The sequence below is a fragment of the Psittacula echo genome, assembly GCF_963264785.1.
Source record: "Psittacula echo genome assembly, chromosome: 1".
Classification (NCBI taxonomy): Eukaryota; Metazoa; Chordata; class Aves; order Psittaciformes; family Psittacidae; genus Psittacula; species Psittacula echo.
In genome coordinates, this window is record NC_137735.1 from 95062904 (window position 1) to 95082952 (window position 20049).

The window sequence follows — 20049 nt, forward strand, 5'->3', positions numbered from 1 at the left end:
ACATCGTTCCCTTGAATCCCTGTTTCTCTCTCATGTCAGGGAGAGGAGGGATTGTGTGTGTTTTTTGTTTCATATGCAAGGAATGTTTGCTATACTGAAATTATTTTTGTTTGCTATTAAGGTGGTAATGGATCAGGAGCAATCAAATGAGAGGTCTCCATGTGGGAGAGCATATTGAGTTCATATGTTCCCTGTGAGGCAGACTGCATCTACTAGGAAAGCACCGCTGCCTCCACTTCAGTGAGCAGGTCTTCACAGGACACTGAGTTCCCACTCTTGCAAAGGCTGGGAAGCCAGGCAAGGAAGGAGAGTTCCCAATTTTCCTTTTACCGGCAGAATACTAGGCTATGGTCATTGCTGTTTTATCCATGGATGGACTGTTCCTTCCCTACATAGCAAGTCAAAGCAAAACGTGTCAGACTAAAAGCGTGATTTGACAGATCAGTTAAACTGCTTTAACACTGAGTTGGTACTAAAACCATCAGGTCCCACTGAACCAACCTTTAAGCCACCACTCCTTCTGTCAGATCCAGCAGTTATGTTGTCCCAGAGTGAGTCATTTTGTCTCACTGATCTAGTAGATAAAAGTTACCTATTTTTTCCATTAGTTACACTGGTTCATGTGTAGCTTCACAGCCACTAGCTCCAGCATGACAAAAATAGCGAAAGCATGAGACTGGAGTTTAAGGGGTAAAGGAGAGAAAGAGGACGACTCCCTCTTTAGTATTTACTCCTAAAGCCAAACAAAGGTGTCAAGTGCAAAATAAACCAAGCTGGCAAAGTACTTATGAAAAGGTTGCTGAACACTGAACTCAAAACTGTTGTGGGGAAAAAAAACCTGTATCAAAATATATAAGTGATGACGTCGCCTTTATTGTGCTTTAATTTTGTGTTAAACCGGAGATCGTGCCAGACGTAATCCCAGAGACCTTTTGTCAGCTTATGTGTTGGTAGATGAAGTACCCCTGTGTCCTGCACATTGTGAAACACTGCCTGTAAATTTTGGAGTAGAAAATGATGATTTTATGAAGTAAAAATTCTGCATAGAAACATATTGATTTTTTTCAAAATTTACTATTAGAATTGAAAGGAAAACTGGGTTTAGAAAAGGTCAAAGCATTTTCGTTTGACTATATCATCTTGATTCCCATAAACAGCAACCGAATGTCTCATCATATAAATGACAGTGCCCTGTAAAATTCAAAACAGTGATGTTCAAATAATTCCCTTCGATCTTATTGAGACAAAGTAATCGACAGGCAAAGCTCTTCTGCGAGAGGACATTTCATCTTGGGAAGTCTCAGGTCTTTGCTCTAATTCACGGTGAAAGATGATTTTTTCCAATGTCAGTTTGATGGAATAGTAATTGTGAGTTTTGACACACAGTATTGTGGAATTGTTTGTGGCAATAGGTATCTGGAGGTGTGCCGCTTACACCATATCAGGTTATTTACATTTTTATTATCTAGTCTTGTCAGAACTCTATCATAGCATGAGTTACAAAGGTCATCCTTGTAGGCTACTGGCTGATTTTATTTACACTGGTATGTAAAGTCAGACATGTGAATCTATGATACAGTCTGGAATGGTAAAGAACAAAATCAGTCAAAACTGGGTTACGGAAATAGGCCACTTTATCTTTAGAAATCCTGGATGGCAAGTTATGTGGACATGGTCTGAATGAAGGGAGGTTTAATCTATTTTTTTTAAATGTAATTTTGATTCCTCATTAAAAACTATGTCCCAAGAGCTGTGTGCTTTCTTACTTAGCTTTAACAGCTGATCTTTCCTAAACACCTCTTCTAAACTGTGAAATGTAATTCTGGGTTATAATGTTGAGTTCGCACTGTTTTATCAGCAAAGAATATGCTCAGGTCAAACACTTTTTGACCTCATACCCTCCTGCTTTGGTCCTCCTGTCTGGCTCCTCACAAACTAGACAGGAAATTCATATGTTGGGCAATACTGTGGACATAGTGATTTTATTAGTATGTTGTAAAACTGGTGCAGTTCTTGTCAAAGAAAATTACTTTAATATAAATATAAACTTGAAGGGAAAGAACTTACAGTCTGAATAATTTACCATCTGAGTAAGTCTGAAAGAATTTCTTAAGCTAGTTCAAGTCCTTAAAAATTATTTTTCATAGTAAGAATCCTCACCTAAACTATTGTGCACTGAACTGTACAGTTCAGGAAAATCACTGTCGCAGAGAATCTATAGTTCAAGTGGACAGGCAGACAGAAGGATGAGAAGAAAGGGAGGTATAGCGCAGTGCCACTAAATGAAGAGTAACTAGGGTGCAATGGCAGTAGACTGGAATCCAAGTCTCACTTTCGTCCAGCCCCTTGTGCTGAGGGATAGCACTGAGTCTGACATCAATGGGAACACCTCTGATGAAGTTAGGCCTGAGGTCAGGTAGACCTTGTACCAGAAAACCCCCGATGTTGTTCTTGTTGTCTTGGTTTATTTGAAGTGAGCACCATAGTTGTGGTAGGCACCACATGAAGGCTTGCACAGGTTTTGGCTATTGAGGATGCACTAGCACTCCAGAAGGCAAAGGATTTTGCCACTTCTGCTTCTCTGCATTACCTAAGAAATCTGCATGGCAAGAGAAGCTTTCTCATTTCAGCACTTTGAAGCTGTCAGTGGTATTTAAAATAAATTATTTTAACCAAGATGGCTATTTCAGAGCATCCTGCTGTCGGACGCCATCTGTTTGGTAAGCGTCATCATTTGTGACTTCTTCAGTGTGGGAATCAAATGTCAGAGACTGTCAAAGTGTTTTTCATCGTGCTCTAATTCTGGCTGAACAGAAATCCTGTTTATTCACTTTGCTCAGGTAGCGTACAGTAGGCTTCTTAGGCTTTTTAGTCAAGCCAGGATTATGGTCAAGTGAAAACTTTAATCTTTATACAACCAAATTTCCTCAGAACTAGAATTTCTATAGAACTGATGTACCATTTTGGTCAAATGAGGCTGTCAAAGAAAAGTCAGATGTTACCGTATCAATCACTTTAGTTGTGAGTTTCCTAGGTAGAATTTTTTTTTTCCGAGAGTGCTCTCAGTTGCAAGTATCATTTTTTCAGGTATAAAATTGAAGTCTGGTCTCTCCTGGTCACTTAATTTTCTGTTGACGTTTTCATAAACATAAAGTGTTGATCCAGCCATTCTAAAGAAAACATTTTTCCTTGTCTAAACTATGCCATTATCCTAAAGCTATAGTTAGTATGTTATTTTGCACTTCTGGGCCTGGTTCTCAAATATTTAGGCTTCTCCAGTTCAAAGTTCAGCAGCTGTGGTTTTTATTCACCTCTCTTGATTTTCTGTTTATTTACAATTCTGTGCATATGTCACACTAGAGTCTCAGTTAAACTATGCAGCACGTGGGAAGAACATGAGCGCAAAGTTTCACTGAACTGTACTTAAAAATACCGTGTTTCTGATTGGTGACACATTATTCATTGTACCATCAACATCTTTTAAGCAGTGTTGGTCTCCCAGGGTGATACTGTTATGGCTTTTGGCTTTGCGTCATAGAAAAACAAAACAACATGTGAATTTGTGGTGAAAATCAGATTTTTATTTTTTTTTTTTTCCCCTCTGTACTCACAGAGCTGAATTTCACAAACCAGAATAACAATCATCTTTCCTCAGGAAAATGCTGTGAATGGAGAGCATCTGTGGCTGGAGACAAATGTTTCTGGGGACCTCTGCTACCTGGGGGAGGAAAGCTGCCAAGTCAAATTCTCAGTGAGTTATTTCCACTTTTTCTTCTTTCTTTTTGAGGTAACAAGCCTGACTTCAGACTGATACAGTACTCAGACACTTGAGAGCTTGAATTGTTTGCTGTTGTTGATGCCTGTGCTCCAGAAAGAATGCAAAAGGCGCAAAAAGCTTCTTTGTTGCTTGGGGAAAAAACCCTAAGGATTTTTGTGCAAGAATGGATTTAATGAGTAGCTTTATTGACATGGTAAAGGAGAAAAAAGGTTAGAATATTGAGATATTTCAGAAATGTTCAAAGAAAGTAGCCTATTTTATTTATATGCACAAATGTCTCTGAGAATAGGATCTGATCAAATTTTTATGATTTTAATCACTGCAAGGACTTGAACTGAATTTTCCAAACTCTTGAATGCACTCATTAGTGTGCTCATATTCCAGTGTTTGCCTTCTCCTAATCAAGAATATTTGTGGTTTGCCTTTTTGTATTGAAGGTTTTCTGCTGCGTATGAAAAAAGTTTCACTGGATTGATCTCTAACTCGTGTATCTCTTTTTTGACTGGGGAGTTACTTTTATACTTCCAGTTTACTTCAGCAACTCTTCGTCTAGTATTTTAGTTAAACTGCTTCAGCAGAAGAGAAGAGAAAGACCAAACCCATCTTATACCAAACCCTTCTCAAACTGGTATTTAGAATATATGGTGAGACAGTACGAATCAACACTTAAGGGAGCATCTGGCCTTAGACTGAAAAGTATGAGGGGAGTCCCTCTTCTCTGGGGTGTTTCTGGATACTGCCTGTGACTCTTCACGATACCATTTTTATGGTTTTGTTTAAAAAACAAAACAAACCCCAAGCCCAAACCTCAGATCATTTGATCCAAATCAGAGCATTTTGGTTCACTAATCACCTCCAGTTTTTGGGGCCCTTTGATCCAAAACACTAGTGCTTTCCATAGCTCAAATTTAATATTTACCCCCCAGAACTTTTCAAACAAATTAGTTACTTTATGGGATATAATACTAAGACCAAGCCTGGGAAGTCTATGCCTGCTTTCAAAGAATACTGAAGCAAAGTCTCAACAGTAACAGCCCTCTGATTGTGTGGTGATATTCAAAGGAAGTGGTGGATCCCCCAACACTGGATACTTTTAAGATTCAGTTGGAAAGGGTGTTGGGCTGTCTTATCCAGGCTGTGTTTTTTCCAAGAAAGGTTGCTTGAGGTTCCTTCCAAGCTGGTATTCTGTGGAGTGTCATTCTGTGTTTACCCTGTGTTTATACTGATCTGAAGGCACTAGGCTTTGGCAAAGCTAGAGACAGGATTTGCTTGGGTAAGTGGATCTTTGGTCTGACTAAGTATGACTGTTCTTATCGTCTTAATAGAAGTTTTCTTTTCTAAGACTGAGTAAATAATTCCCTGTGAATTAGCTCCTTGAAAGGAGCATGGAAATTTAGTAATATGTTGCATATGTTTTTCAAGGTTGTGTCTTAGTTTTAAATGTGTATCTCTCTAGGAGCTGGAAGGACTGTTTGCGGTAGCACGTGGTGACAAGGTTTTCTAGCTAATAGGCCTAGAGATGTTGAGTCATGTTTAGGAAGCAGCAGAGCTTAACTTTGACTGGACTTTGCTTGGCCTGACTGAGAATCTTTTCACTTTTAAGTACTAGTATATTGGTTCCTTTTGGGGGAAGCAAGATCTGAGTTTATAGTCCTAGGGTATGGGGCTTTCATTAGCTTAAGAACTAGAGATGGAAAGGAAAATCCAGTTAACTTCAGTAGTGATTAGTTTAACCTGATCTGTCAAGAGGCTAATGCTTTTCCAGTTTGAACCCTTTGAAGACACTGCGTTTTCCTATGCCTGCCCTCATCTTCCTTTGACTTAGCTCTTTTACATAGAGACTATTTCATAGAATCACAGAATAGTTAGGGCTGGAAAGGACCTTAAGATCATCTAGTTCCAACTGCCCTGCCATGGGCAGGGACACCTCACACTAAACCATGTCACCCAAGGCTTCGTCCAACCTGGCCTTGAACACCGCCAGGGATGGAGCATTCACAACCTCCCTGGGCAACCCCTTCAGGTGCCTCACCACCCTAACAGTAAGATCAAATATTTTCCATGGAGAAGCGGTGACAAATAATTAACTGTAACTGCACAGACTTTGCATATAATGTTAGCCTATAAAGAACATTAACGCATAATCTCTGGAATATGAAGATGGCATTTTATGATAAATTAAAATAGTTAAAAGTAATGGAAAAGATAGCCTCTCACTATAAATGGCTGCAATTACTTGCAATGCCACCAATATTCAAGAATCATGAGAACAACTTAAAAAGCAAGATAGAAAAGCTGCTCATAAGGCACTATCTTTGTTTGGTTTTTGCAGTTTTTCATCTTAGAGATGGGTTACTTTATATTGTTTCACTCTTCCTGGGAAACACAGAGACTAAAAACATACTTAAAGCTAGCACATCACAAAACACATGAAAGTTTAGTCTTATATGATACCGTCATTCTTCAGATGAAACATTAGAACAACACTCCACATACTGTAAGCATGTACAGATAGGGTGTAACTAGATAATTATGAGACTCAATAAAATTATAATAATTTGTAATAATTATTCTATAATGTGAGACGAAGCTGTACTTCCTGTTTCTTCTTGAGTTTATTTACGATATATTTAAAATTCTATTTCCTCTCTCTCCTGGAGGCAGTCTCTTGCCTTTGATATGCTTTGGTCAGGGGATTCAATTAGAATTACTTTAAAAGCCCTATTGAAATTAATAAAACTAACCAGCACAATTAGGTTGAGAATTTTGTCTCTGCTGTGGTATTTCATAAGCATTAAACAACATTCTGTGAGAAGGTTATCATCATCTGCTAAATCACCCAAGCACCCAAATATTTTTTTGCAATGCAACGGTCAGGCGTATCAAATTAAATATTATATGATAAGCATGAAATGACATACTGTTCTGAACTGATCCGAGTTCTCTGATTTGCATGTGCGGTGTTTCTCCTCTTTTCACTGTCTCTGCTCATCATCTTCACAGGCTGCTCCCTTTTGGAGTGGTGATCTGCACTGTTAACAACCTCATCTGCTACCTAAAGGGAGCCTTTTACTTCTAGCTCAGAATCTGGAGTACTGTGGCTCTATCTTTTTCGCAAAGTCCAACTCTAAACTGGAAGAGCTGCAGACCTTTCTTCAGTACACAGAACAGTTGAGAGCACCAACAGAGAAAAAAAAAAAATACGTTGCACAAGGAGTGAAACACCTCTTTTTTTACAGCTTTTTTTTTTTTTTTTTTTTTTTCCTCTGGGAATAGAGCACCCCTATGCACACACGTTTCCTTTTCCTCTTGCAGAAATCTGCTCTGCGGAGGAAGTGTGCTGCCTGCAAGATTGTGGTCCACAATGCGTGCATGGAGCAGTTAGAGAAGGTAAGACGTTGCCATCTGCTGGAGCCTGATGTGGACAACACTTGCTTAAGTCTTGCTGAGGCTTCAGCGTGGAAAACACCATATGCCAAGTTAGTTTTCGTAGCTGTTTTACCAGTATATTTGTTGACTTTGAATTACAGCTTATGTTTTAAAGTATATTTCTATAAACCCTGTGAATCATTAAAAAAAAAAAAAAAAGGTAGAAAAACCACCCAAAACCGAAGCCAAAACCAAAGCAAGCTCCAAACAACACCCCCCCGCCCCGGCCCTTCCCTCCCCTCCCCCCCCGGAATGCTTCCACATTTTTTGTTTAAAAAATAATTTCCCTCTACTTCTAGATTGAAAATTGAAGCTAGAAAATGCAGAATCTTGTCATGTCCAAAATAGGACTTTCAAAATTCTTCAATTAACCCAGCATAACTCATGACAGCTATATTTATCACAAGCAATGCAGCACAGGATACTACTATGAACATTTTTCATGGTATTTACTAGACTATAGTATTTTCTGTTCAAAACTTTGCTTTTTAGTACCATTATTTTTTTGTGAGCATCTGTCCTGCTTCTCAGTTCCTTCAAGGAGCCCTTGTCACCCCCAAGCACCTGTAGAATATCTGTCATTGACTTCAGTTTTCCCCACAGCGATTTGTCTTCATCAAGCTTAACTGGTAATGTGTTAAAGAAATCTCTCCCCACCCTTTTCTTTTTTGGTGGGATATGTGCAAAGAAATATGAGTGAGAATTTCCCCACTGATTTCATTAGAGCTGCTTTTTCACTCCTGTATGTTTTGCAATGTTGTCCTTCATAAAAGAAGTTGATGCATAACAAATTTATAGCAGCAACCCTTTGGAAAGAGTTTTTTCCTTTCCAAGTATTTGGACTTGTGTTGACAAATGTCATAGTGATTGCCGTAATACCAAGTTGGAGAGGTACCATTTCCACCCCCGATGCTTTTACCCACAGTGAAATTAGCATTAGCACACACTTTCAGCACAAATTGCTACCAGTGAATTTTTCATGACTTCCTTCATCAGCGGCAGTGCTCACTGACTCTCCATAGCCCAGCGAGCCGGTGGCATTGCCAGCCAGAGAAAACGAGCATTTAGATAAAACCCCATTCTGTTGAGCTTGTTTATTCCAATCTGAAGACCATGAAATTTACCACTTAGCAGAAGATTTTATAAAGTCTGCATCCTTCTTAAAGCCCGTGGAGTTTAAAACTAGTACGTAAGTCTTCTGCTTGTCCCTCTCTGCAAAGGTGTACCTTTGTAAGTAAAATAAACGTAATCTGTGGGTCTTGTTTGTTGTGAGGCTGCCACAATTCAACAACAAAAAAAATGAATAGCAGTCCCAGGAAAAAGATTATTATTGTTATGTCTTTTGTTTCTTCTTAAGTAATGAAGTATTTTATGTATAATGAATATAATGAAGAATAAGTATTTTGTCTGAGCTATTATTTTGAAGGTCATTATTAAACTTATTTGTATGGGAAGGGTTGTATTTAAATTTAGGGGAACTTGATCCTTCTATTTTCATAACAAAAGCATAGCATTGCGGTTTCCTTAAGTGTTTTATTCTCTGAAAGATAGTCACTTTAAGCTTGAATCTATTTAATTTAGTGTATCCTTAACTCACAGATCCTTTGGTCTTTTCCCATGTCTCTCTCCACCATATTTTTTTTCTCTTTACACTAGGATTTGCAAAGTGGTCTTACAGAGGTTAGATTTCCAGGTCCTATTAACTTTTGAGACTGCAGCTTAAGTTCTCTTTGGTTGCAAATTACTTTCATCAGAAAAAACAAACCCAACAAAAACCCCCACCAAAATCCCTAACCAAACCCCACCCCAAACAAAACAAAACCCCAAAACAACAAAAAGGCCAAAACAGATGAAGTGTTTCCTTCTGAGGAAGGCAGAGACAGTTTAAATAGTTGAGCTGAGCAGGCAGCAATAGCATTAGTGAAGATGAGGGTTGTGTAGAGGTCTAGCAAGGAGAATTATTATGGCATATATTTGCTGATATCCAGGTTAGTTACTTTGATCAGCTGTTGAAGTTAATATTTTAGTAGATAATAAGTATTTTGGAATTTTGGCCTAGATCAACATATTGGATTAAACTCTTTCTTAGCTCGTTTTCAGTTCTAACAGCTTTATTTTAATGCCAGATTAATTTTCGCTGCAAACCAACTTTCCGAGAAGGAGGCTCCAGATCTCCAAGAGAAGTAAGTAATGAACAAATGAAGATTGCTTTTCATTTGATTTGTGTGCTGATCCATCTGGTGTGGACCTGCAGCAGTGCTTTTAGATTCAGAAGAATCTCAGACAGACTATTGGTTCCCAGTGGGACATGTTCTCCTCCCCAGAATAAATGTAAAATGAATTCTAGCTGAAGCACTCCATTACTTACACTGACAGAAACAATTTTATCTTTCCGTTGTCTCTTTTTCCAGTCATCTAGCTATTCTGTCTGTCTTTTTTTTTCGTTGTATTTCTATATTTTTTCCTCTTCATAATTCCCTTTTTTTTTCTCTCTATTTCCCTCTCCTTTCACTTCCCTATCCCTGCTTTTTTTCTTTTCCCTAGAAGTATCTCTAGCATCCTAAGATATTTTTAGTAAAACAAAAAAAAAAAGTAATCAAACATTCAAAACCCTTGTGATTTACCTCCAGTTACTGTATGAATTCAGGTCCTTTGAAGGTGCTTGATATTTATTGTTATTAATATATTTATATATTTGCCTTACATAGTTAGAAGCCAGTGTTTCAAAACCACCTCTTAACTTTTATAGTTGATTTGGTGGCCAGCTGGCTCTTAGCAGAGGTAGCTCAATTCTCTTCCACATCAATGGTTTAATGTTTGCTGGTATAACAGCTTGATGCAAGCATACCCATTCTAACTCCTTTGCCTGCACAGCAGCAGGGACAGCAGTCCTGCTCACTCTCCTGTCTCTTGCGCACCTCTTGCTGCCATTCTGGATGTAAGGAGTCCAAACACGGAGAAAAGATTGCTTCAATGACTGCTTCTTTTTCCCCTCCTTCCCTTCTCCTGCATTGACTTGTGATTTTTTGTGTTACAAGGTTGTATTGCCAAGCAGAAGAGTGGGGTCCTGTATTGTGGCTGAACACAGCAGTGGCTGGGCACTTCTGCGCTCTGTATTTAGGTGATGATTATCTTCACATCATATGATGAACTTCCTTCTTTTAGTAGAAGAACTCCAAGAGAGTAGTCCTGGCCACACTTCAATATGGATAAAGAATGCCATCTCATCCTTATTCCTCCTCCAGTTTTGGCAGTGTCTGGGTTTCCCACTGGGGCTGCTGAATTTTGCTCCAGAGATGATTGCATTGATTGGAGCTTTGCTTTTGCGTCTGTAAACTAATTTCACAGAGATGGTAGCACTAAGTTCAAGCTGCCATTGCTTCCTATAACACATCTTTTTGTCCTTCTTTTGTAGAACTTTGTCCGCCATCACTGGGTGCACAGACGGAGGCAGGAGGGGAAATGTAAGCAGTGTGGAAAGGTAAGATTTCCAGTGAAGCACCACACTGGGCACTTATGAATTCAGGGTAGCCAGTAGGTCCTTCTAGTAGCTGAAATCCTCTTATCCTAAACACTTGGTCTCTTTTAAGGGCTGATGACAAGCCTGATATGTTGTGGGGGAGCAGCCCTGATTCCCATGTGGGAAAAGAAATGGCAGCTGTATCTGCAGGAATGAGCACATCATGTGTTCCTGGGACATGTTGCTTCATTGGCTGCTGAAATTGAGGAGGAGGAAGGCTGTGGCTCCTTGAGCTTCTTTCTTCATTAAGCTAAGCCTGTGCCAGTATGGTGTTCTTGTAGTGCTTTCTTCTGTGCCAAAATTGTGATGTCTTATTTTTTTCAGGCTTTTGGAAAAAGAAAGGATGTTGCTTTCTTTCTGCCCTGGCAGACTCTAAGATTTGTGAGACTGTTCCACATTTCCTCTGCTGCATACATTGTAAAGGTTTATTTCTAAAAAGCTATAAAAAGGGGTAAGAAATACCTTACCTACTGGAGGCCTTTCTTCTGAAATATTATGAATCCCTGAAATCTGTTGAGAGATACTGAAAAAATCCAACACAGGGGTTTAATTTCCTTTCTCTAGGACTGTATTATATTTTTTTCTTCCTCTTAACACCAACTAGTTAGATTGTGTCTCATCTCCATGGCACAGTACTTAAGTCAGAGGAAAGTCAGATTTGTATCTGGATACTGATATAGATCACCAGCTACCAGCTGCAGCAAGCCATGCATTAAAAATGTGATATCCGTTTGTGGTCATTAGCAGGGGAACAGTGCAGCAAGGCACTTGGCGTACAGCATTCTTATGGTGTGACTTTGCAATGATATTGCCTTCCTCCTCTGCCATTTTGGCCTGGATCTGCCCTAGAGGCATTAATTGATTTTGCAATAGGAGTACTTACTAGCTACCATATCAAAACCTGTGCTGGGTACATTCATGTGTACAACATGACTCATGCCTCCTATAATTCCTGTCAGCCTTGACTCATGTGAAGAAGTTCAAAGTTTCCCCCTTAAATAAGAAATATTCAGTTAAGGCTAACATGGGTGTACTTTAGGAGAGTTGTTCTTTGTCAAGAAACAGAAAGGATTAAGGAAAACAACAACAAGAAAAAATATCTCATTATATTTATTGGTTGAGCAGTCTCCTATTACAGCAAAATACTTGCTTGTCTTGTGCTCTGCTGTTACATTTTTGTACACATCTGAGTGAGAACCATCTTTCATATTCTCTTGTCACACAAGACAAAGAGAGAAAAAACTATCATTTTAACGTAATGCCAGTAAATTTAAAGCAGTAAAAGAAAGCATTATTCATGGAATATTTAGTGATTCTGGTAGGTGTCGTTGTGTAATATTAGTCTTATCCCGTGGCTGGAACTGGATATTAAGTATTTTAATGATCATTAATAATAATCTGAGTAAAGGAAGTATTTAGAATAATACCTATCTCATGTTTCAAATCATAAACTTTAATTAAGAAATCAGTGCTTCCCAACATCCTTAGGTGGCTTTATTTGAGTTGTAATAATACCTGGCTCTCCTACAGTAATGTTACATTGGAATATCTTTGAAAGCATTAAAAAGGGAATAAATATCATTGGAAAATATGTGCCAAAAAAAAAAATAATATTAGTAGCCCTAACACTGATGTGAAAATACTCTTTAAAGATACATACATTTGAGAATGTAACCAAACTATATCGGCACTAATAACCCCTATGTGCTCTGTTTGTGTGCATGGGTGTCTGTCTATATTAATGTGGATTTTGATCCTGGCTATTTAGACAAATGTAATTGTCAATACAAGACAGGGGTTCAGATTTCTCAAAATATGTTTCCTCTGGTATGCACCACTGCATATTTCCACAGGAGCAGCTCAAAGCATGGGATTTCATGTGTTGTTCTGGAATTGGGTGGCTGTGAATCAGGGCTAATCAGGTACTGTTAGGTTGCTTTTCTCACAAAGGTGAAAAGAATTTTCTAGCCTAAAATTTCTAAATTTGTGCAGAAGGCCTCCTTGCATGACCCAGGAACAGTATAGCTGAAGTTTTATTTTCCTTCTCACTGAGAGAAGGCAGAAAAGATAATTTTTGGTGGAATATGGGGGGGTCTTCATCAAATCTCACTGTGACCTGCAGTGCATTGCTTTATTTTATTAGTTCCTTTATTTGTAAAGCTAGCTTTCAAATGATTGCTATCTTACCTCAAACATGTATCCTTAGGAAGAATTAGCTTACATTTGTAAAGCAATTTTAGGAAGAAGAGTGGTGTTTTATTGCTACTTGTCATTAATATGTTTTTCTCTAATGACTCTCTAAAAGCCAAATGGCTAACTGAATAAATGAAAAACGGTCCATCCAGAACCAGGCAAGCTGCTCAGTCCATATGTTTAAAAGACACAACTGATGGGCCATGGAATTAATGTACTGAATTTAAGGTTTTTATTAGTGGAGGTTTTGGGAGAGAACAATTTCTCCCTTGGTTGTTACAAGGCAGAACAAATCAAAACATTTCATGCCCATGAGGAGCTGAAATAATTTTTTCTTAATATACTTTGGAACAAAAAAGAGTGAGATTTGTGAGAAATGTTGAGAAGCACTAGGATAAATGAATGAGAATAGACCATTTTGTCCACTGTCAGATCTCCGTTCCAGCACTCATATCACACTTACTGTCACTCTGTTCTCGTGCCCACACTTAATAGCAGACTAGATCTGCCCAGCCAGAAGCAGCTGGCCAGTTTGTCTTTGTGCAGCCATTTGACCATGCCCTATTACTAACCTTGAATATGCCTAATAAATATCGTTGTGAAGAATCTGTTCTTTAAATTTCTCTGGATGTAAAACCTGAGGCATTAGGGGAAGGATGTAAAAAAATAGAAAAAATCTAGGCAGAAATGACACAAGCCTCTTCAGGAACAGGCCTTAGTTGGTGGTGTGGTCCACCTGCAAGCTGTAGTATAGAGAGGGTTGATAAAAGCCAATGAATAACATATACAGACAACTGCAAATCTGAAATCTAAACAGTGAAGGTGACAAAGGCAAAATGTTCAATGAAGTTCTGGACTTTCTGCCTCTCACTAAAATTATTTTCTTTTCAATTCTTTCTCTGACTAAAACAAGCTTTAACTCAACACAAATTTTTAGGCTGTAACTTACCATTTATTGTCTGTGTTATATGCAAAAAGGGTGTTCGTGACCCAGTGGTCTTTTCCAGCTTAAGAATTAAGAGCGAAGTGATATGTTTGCTGAAATTGTATTTGCATTCTACAGAATGCAATGCTTCTGTAGGTGAATAAAATCTCACATCTGCTGGTAATGATGGACTTTTTTCTTTTTAAAACTATAAAGAAATATTTTATCTGTTTGATCGGAATTGGACCATCTTGGTTTTTTTGGAACTTGCTAAAAAGATTTTGGTCTGAGTCAGCTCAATAAAACAATAAATTTAATTTCCCAATAAGAACGTTTCCACACAAACTTTGTAGTTGATTCCACTCTGTAGTTAAAAAAAAAAAACCAACAACAACAAAATCAAAACACCAAACCCACCAACAAAACCAAATTCTTGTTTATATTTAGAGCAAACAAGTCTGCAGTGAGGGAATGTTTTGTTCAACAGAAAATCTGAATCTGTCAGGTCTGTATAAATCCATTACAATAGGCATTCTTTCTCTCTTTCTTCTTCCATTGTTTTTAACTGTAAAATCTAAGAAGCAGCATAAAATTTTGGAGAAGTGTTTTTAAAAGTGTATGTGAAAATGCACCAGTTGAAGAGCCTTTTCTATGAATCCTGTCATTGTTTATTCTCCAGAAATCTGTTTGGTGGTTAAGAGCTTTGAGGATGAGCCAATGTATCTGACTGATGAACAGATTCAGCCTGGCACAGTCACCTGTCAAGAGTTAAAGGTGTAAATTTTGTTGTAGTAAGGAGGAATTTAATCCTTTTTTCCATGCTTATTCTAGGGCTTTCAGCAGAAATTCTCCTTCCATAGTAAAGAGATTGTGGCCATCAGTTGTTCCTGGTGCAAGCTGGCGGTAAGTGAACAGTACTCAGGGAGACTAGTAGCAGCTTCACTGAGCAGCCACACTGCAAGTAATTTTGTTTTTCATGGCTCTCGGGGTTCCCTCTTCGTGTCTCACCCCCGGTTTTGTTGTTTCTGTTTCTTTCCCTCAAAGACACCATAACATCACCTGGCTGACACAAGTTCCCTACAAGAGTCTTGCTGCACAACATCGTTGCTGGTTACCTCCCATCAGTGCTCTGCCACTGTTGCTCTGCCGCTGTTAGCTCATACAGCTGCATTAGACTAGCTTGTGATCTTCAATCTTTGATCTGCTTAAGTAGGAGTGATTTTTTGTAAGAAGGTATGGGAGGATGTCTTTAGGGAAGATGATCTTTAGTTATATGTTCCTAAAACTCCACGATTTGAAGGGCTTGAAGATGGTAGAGTTGGGAACCTTGTTCCAGTTTTTGTACTGCCACCCTCTTCTTTCACTCCATGTTTCCTCTTCGTCTTTCCTGGCCGCCTTATCCACTCTACTCTTTTCTCCTCTTCCAGTTTCATAACAAAGTCACCTGTTTCATGCTACATCACATTGAGGAGCCATGTTCCCTGGGGGCTCATGCTGCTGTCATTGTGCCTCCCACCTGGATCATTAAGGTGAAGAAACCTCAGGTAACTGCATGCTGATGTCTGTTTCTGAAGCTGTATGGCTGTGCAGGGCCAACCTGGCTTCGCTGCTCAGCACTCCTTCACTAAAGCATGCTTGTTCAACCCTGAAACCCAGCATACATCCATGGTGATTATGAACCTGTATCCTCCTGCCCCTTCATTCAGCCCTTCAGTAGATTTCCCTGTCTGGGACAATTAGCAACAAACATGACTTTTGTTCTGAGCAAATCCAGCTCAGATTTGTTCCTGTAACTGTGAGTTCAGTGAGCATATTGCAAGAAAATCCCCTGTGTTGTAGGCAGTTCAGCATGTTTCATTAAATAGAGCTGAGCAAATACAGGGAAAAACTGTTCACAAACATTGCAGTAAGAATTGGCTGTGGCTGAACTGGCATCCCTCTGAATTTGCCATCAATGGACATTTAAACAATCATCTCTTATTTACTTCAGTGCTTGCTGAAAGTCAGCAGTAAGCCCATGTGCTCATTTAGTTGCAGGTAATGAGCATTAGACTTCAAAGCTTTTGCAATGAATATGATATATCTTTGAGAATATAATTCAGTGGTGAACACAATAGGGGTAAAAGAGATTCAAAAGAGAGCTGGCCAAAAATTAAAAGGGGATTCACATCATGCGAGAAGTATTATTATTTAATCCCCGTTTAAAAGTCTGTTTTCACTCTAGACTGAACTGAAAAAAACAAACACTGAACTTAACAGGGAGTCAGAAATGCTGGTAAAAGTTTTATTTCAAAAGCACTGAAACAAGCTTTTTTATTTCTGAAATGAAGTGTCTGGGATATTGAACTTTCCCACCCATGCTTTCTTGTAATTTTCCTCCATTGACAGGAATGTTGGTTTTATAGAGTAGTGTTGTGGGATTCTTCATGTCAGTTGTCCATCCTTGGGAATTGACCCACGGCTTTCTGGCTCTGTCCTGACTGTCAACAAGAAGCTGAGAAATTCAGGCTTCAGGCAAGGCATTATGATAAAATTAGTCCCATGAAACTGGAAAAAGGTCTTAAGTTGTGACACTGCTCAGTTTTTTTTTCAGTCTAGGGATATGGCTGACAGATTTGTGCATGAGCAGCATTTCTAACAAGCTGAATATTAAAGATGAAGGGGGAGAAGAGAAAGGAAGTGGAAGTATATATATAGAATAACCAAAAAGTCGACTGAAAATAGCACTATTTCTTCTTTAGGCCCAGAGAGAGCAGGCAAGATTCCTAGACACCTCCACTCAGAGAAAAAAGGTTTCTTTAGCACTTGTATTTATTCCCCACACTCTTCTTTCTTTGTTAGTTTTACTCCAGCCTCCTCCAGAGGAATCTTTTTTTCTCTGTTGTTGAAGAATCTATGTGAGTTCTTGGCAGGGACTTAATCTCCTTGGCTAATTTTCAGCACCTGTATAGTATCTGATAGCCATAGCCATATCTGACCTTACTAATAGTAGCCTTTCTTTGATCTTTTTAATTTTAGTTCTATTTAATTTTTAGGGGAAAAATAAAAAAAAAAAAAAAATTTTGACACTTGTGATTTTCTTTGATTTGGCATTTGGCCAAAGCAGGGTATCTTCCTTATACTATTTACAGAGACTTTTCTTTCTTGTCCATTATTTTTTCACAGAAGTTAAATAAGAAAATAAATATGATCTAGTTAGTTATGATTCATGGGAAAAATACTTTTACATAAAGGCTTAAAATGTTACACTAAAATAATATATCTATTAGAATTGTGTGCCTGAGTCATAAGTAGAGAAGGAAGTACTTCAATCTAATATTCCCTTGTCATCACATCTCAAGTCCTTGAAATTCCCGGTTAGTAGCATGAAAAACCTTATCTTGAGTAACTTTAGCATTAGATAGATCAAAATGGTATTTAGCACAGACAATGGGCATACTGTCGTGAAACTTCTTAACAGTACCCACTGTAATATAAGGTTTGGGGTATGCATCCTTATTGCTATAGAAAATACTGATGCATCTTTCAAAAGTGTTTTCAGATTTTTGGCAGAAGTCTTGTTTACTTATTTATTATTTTTTTAAGAAATATTTTCTCCTCTCCTGCTGTTTCTGGCCAGCTCTTCTTCTGTGTATTATGACCCTCTTCGCCCTGTATGAACATTTGGTAGACACTATGAAACATTCACTGCATTCAATTCACAGAATACAAACACAATATTCACAAATTTTTGTAAATTCAGTTAGTAAATAAATGTTTAAGCAGCAATCTGTTTTTCATATGTTCCACAATTGGAATAAATTTGGCTAGAAGCATTTCATTATAAAATATTTCCTCAGCTCTAATTAACTACTCACATTGGTCACAGGCAACTCCTGGACTGAATTCCCTACTCATATGAAATTGATTTTAGTAATGCCTTCATCCTGTTTGTTGGTTGTTTCTTTTAAGCAAATAAGATGGCTTTTTGTAGCAAAACCTTGGCCTGCCTTTTAGCTTAAATTTTTCTTTTTCTTGCTACAAAAATGGGTTTCCATGCTTATTTTATACAATGTGGCTCACTACCTTTCAAACATTGGACTTGAATGAAGAGCACACTCCCCCTCTGATTACTAGCAACATTATGATAGTGAAACATCATGGTGTAATTGGTTAAGGACAAATCTCTACTCACAATTTATATTCTAAATGGGGAGCTTTTGCTTCTTGCAAGCAATTAATTGCAAGATAAATATTCAGAATGGTTCAAATAGCCTTGGAATTGGTGGTAGCCCTGTGTATAATGAACCCTGCACATGAATGGAAAACTCCCAATACCTATTCCATGTCATTCGTATTGTAAGCTACTTCTGTAACTTCTTTATTGATTTCCACTGTTTCCGTACTGCATTAGCAGCACTTTGATACCAGTTCTGGTTTCCTGGGTTTCAAACCAATTCTATTTCCTAGTTCATGAAAGCAGGTCATCCCTGTTGATTTGGTGGTATTGTTTTTAAAGTGAGGTTTGTTAGCCCAAGTGGTGTTAGGTCTGGGAATGGACTTGCTATATGCTTTCACTGTGGGAGAAAAGTGATTATTAAACAATAATAAAGGGGATTTGGTTGATGTATTTACTGATTCAGCCTGCCTTCTCTTTGGGAAGGCAAAGGCAGTAACTGTAAAAGTAAAAGCTTTCTCTTCAAGGTAAGCATGGTATTTTCTTCTTCTCTTTTGAGGACCTTGAAAAAGTGCTAGTGAATATTTATATTTCCAGGTTTATTTCTTTATTTTATCAATTGCTTAGTGCAGTTGGCTTGTCCTATTGTGGTTTGTGAGCAACCAGAAGACAGTCAAGATTGACCTTTCCAGAGGCTGTTCTTTGAAGTCATGTGAAGCCCAGCATGCTAAAAGTCTTTGAAAATGAAAGCTGAATTTTTGTAAATGAAAAGGTTGAAAGGATCCGTAGGATTTGCTTGAGGTAGTCTGTGATCCTCACTTCACCCAACACCGTACAAGGACTTCCGTTCTGTTTATCTAGCTAAGCTTGCTGAGACCTATACTGACCATTCAATAATACCAAAAATCTCTTTTTGAAGATGGCCAAACTGACATCCACAAAGGAGAGGTTTCCTCTCTAGAGGCAAGTTAGGATTTGCATATGGTGCCCATTTAAAGGTATGCTTTGCTATCAGGTACTTTGCTGAATAACATTATACGTTCATAAAATGCTTATCGTCTTGTTATGTGGACAAGGTAGTATGCATTCATTTCTTCAGTGTGCAAAAGCTGGTGGTTACTCTTGGCTGTTATTCTTCTGCATGTTTGCAAGAGAACCTGCATATATTTTAATCAGGTTTTTTCACCTTTCATCTGCTATGGACATGCAGTTGCAATCATTGTAGCAAAGTTTTAGGTTCTCTTAACACTAGATTAAAATTGGAACTCTTTTTTTTTTAAAAAAAGATGAAATAACATAGTTGTGACATAGCATACTTTAGTGCCATTTTGTGTGAGGAAATGAAGATTGAGATAATGATGACTGAAAGCTTAGACTAAAACTAATATAGCTTTATGTCTCTTCCTGCCCCACCCATAAACAAGAAAAAAGATATGTTATAATGGGATTTAATGACAACTCCATTTAAATATTTTCTATTCTTTAAAATTAGTCAGGATTTTACTAAAATGTCTTTGCTCTTTCTAGAAGACTTTCACTGGGCTTAGGTACATCCATTGTGGGAGTAGAATAACAAACACAGTCCTTCCAGGTAGAGTTAAGTATTTGCTTAGTATGATACTAGCTGGAGCTACAGACTAATATTTTCTAGCAAAATTCACTGCACTTTACTAACATGATATTTTGAATTTTACACCTGAAGAGACTGGAGCACAGGGAAAAGGCTTTATATGCCTGTGACCTTTCAGCAGACTGCTGGCAAGACTGTGGTTAGACTAGACCTACCTCTTTGTCCCGTGTTTTGCCCCACTCCAGGGAGACTCCTTCACCAGAGAACAGCTGAGGAACTGGGCTAAGACACGCAAAGGATGCAGCTTTGAGTGTAATGTCCCAGTGTTTCTATTGACATAAAGACTTTTGTCTACAGACAGTTAGATTACTGAGGTAGGACAATGACAGATTATGCAGATGATATTTCCAATGCACTTGCATAGTCAGTGCAGTCTTTGTGGTTTATCATGCTTTCAAGATCACTTTGTATCTGAGTA

The 20049-nt window shown here is 38.2% G+C and overlaps 1 protein-coding gene across 2 annotated transcripts in view; it reads left to right on the forward strand.

Annotated features, from left to right (window-relative positions):
• DGKI (diacylglycerol kinase iota) overlaps positions 1-20049 on the forward strand; it is a gene marked incomplete at its 5' end in the record, with an annotated part of 208126 nt that overhangs the window by 83590 nt on the left and 104487 nt on the right. For both annotated transcript variants that reach the window (XM_080614280.1, XM_080614281.1), the window contains 6 exons: positions 3656-3751; positions 7094-7168; positions 9334-9390; positions 10623-10688; positions 14677-14748; positions 15273-15389. In XM_080614280.1, coding sequence (XP_080470406.1) covers positions 3656-3751; positions 7094-7168; positions 9334-9390; positions 10623-10688; positions 14677-14748; positions 15273-15389 — 483 coding nt within the window. The remainder of the gene's footprint in view (positions 1-3655; positions 3752-7093; positions 7169-9333; positions 9391-10622; positions 10689-14676; positions 14749-15272; positions 15390-20049) is intronic.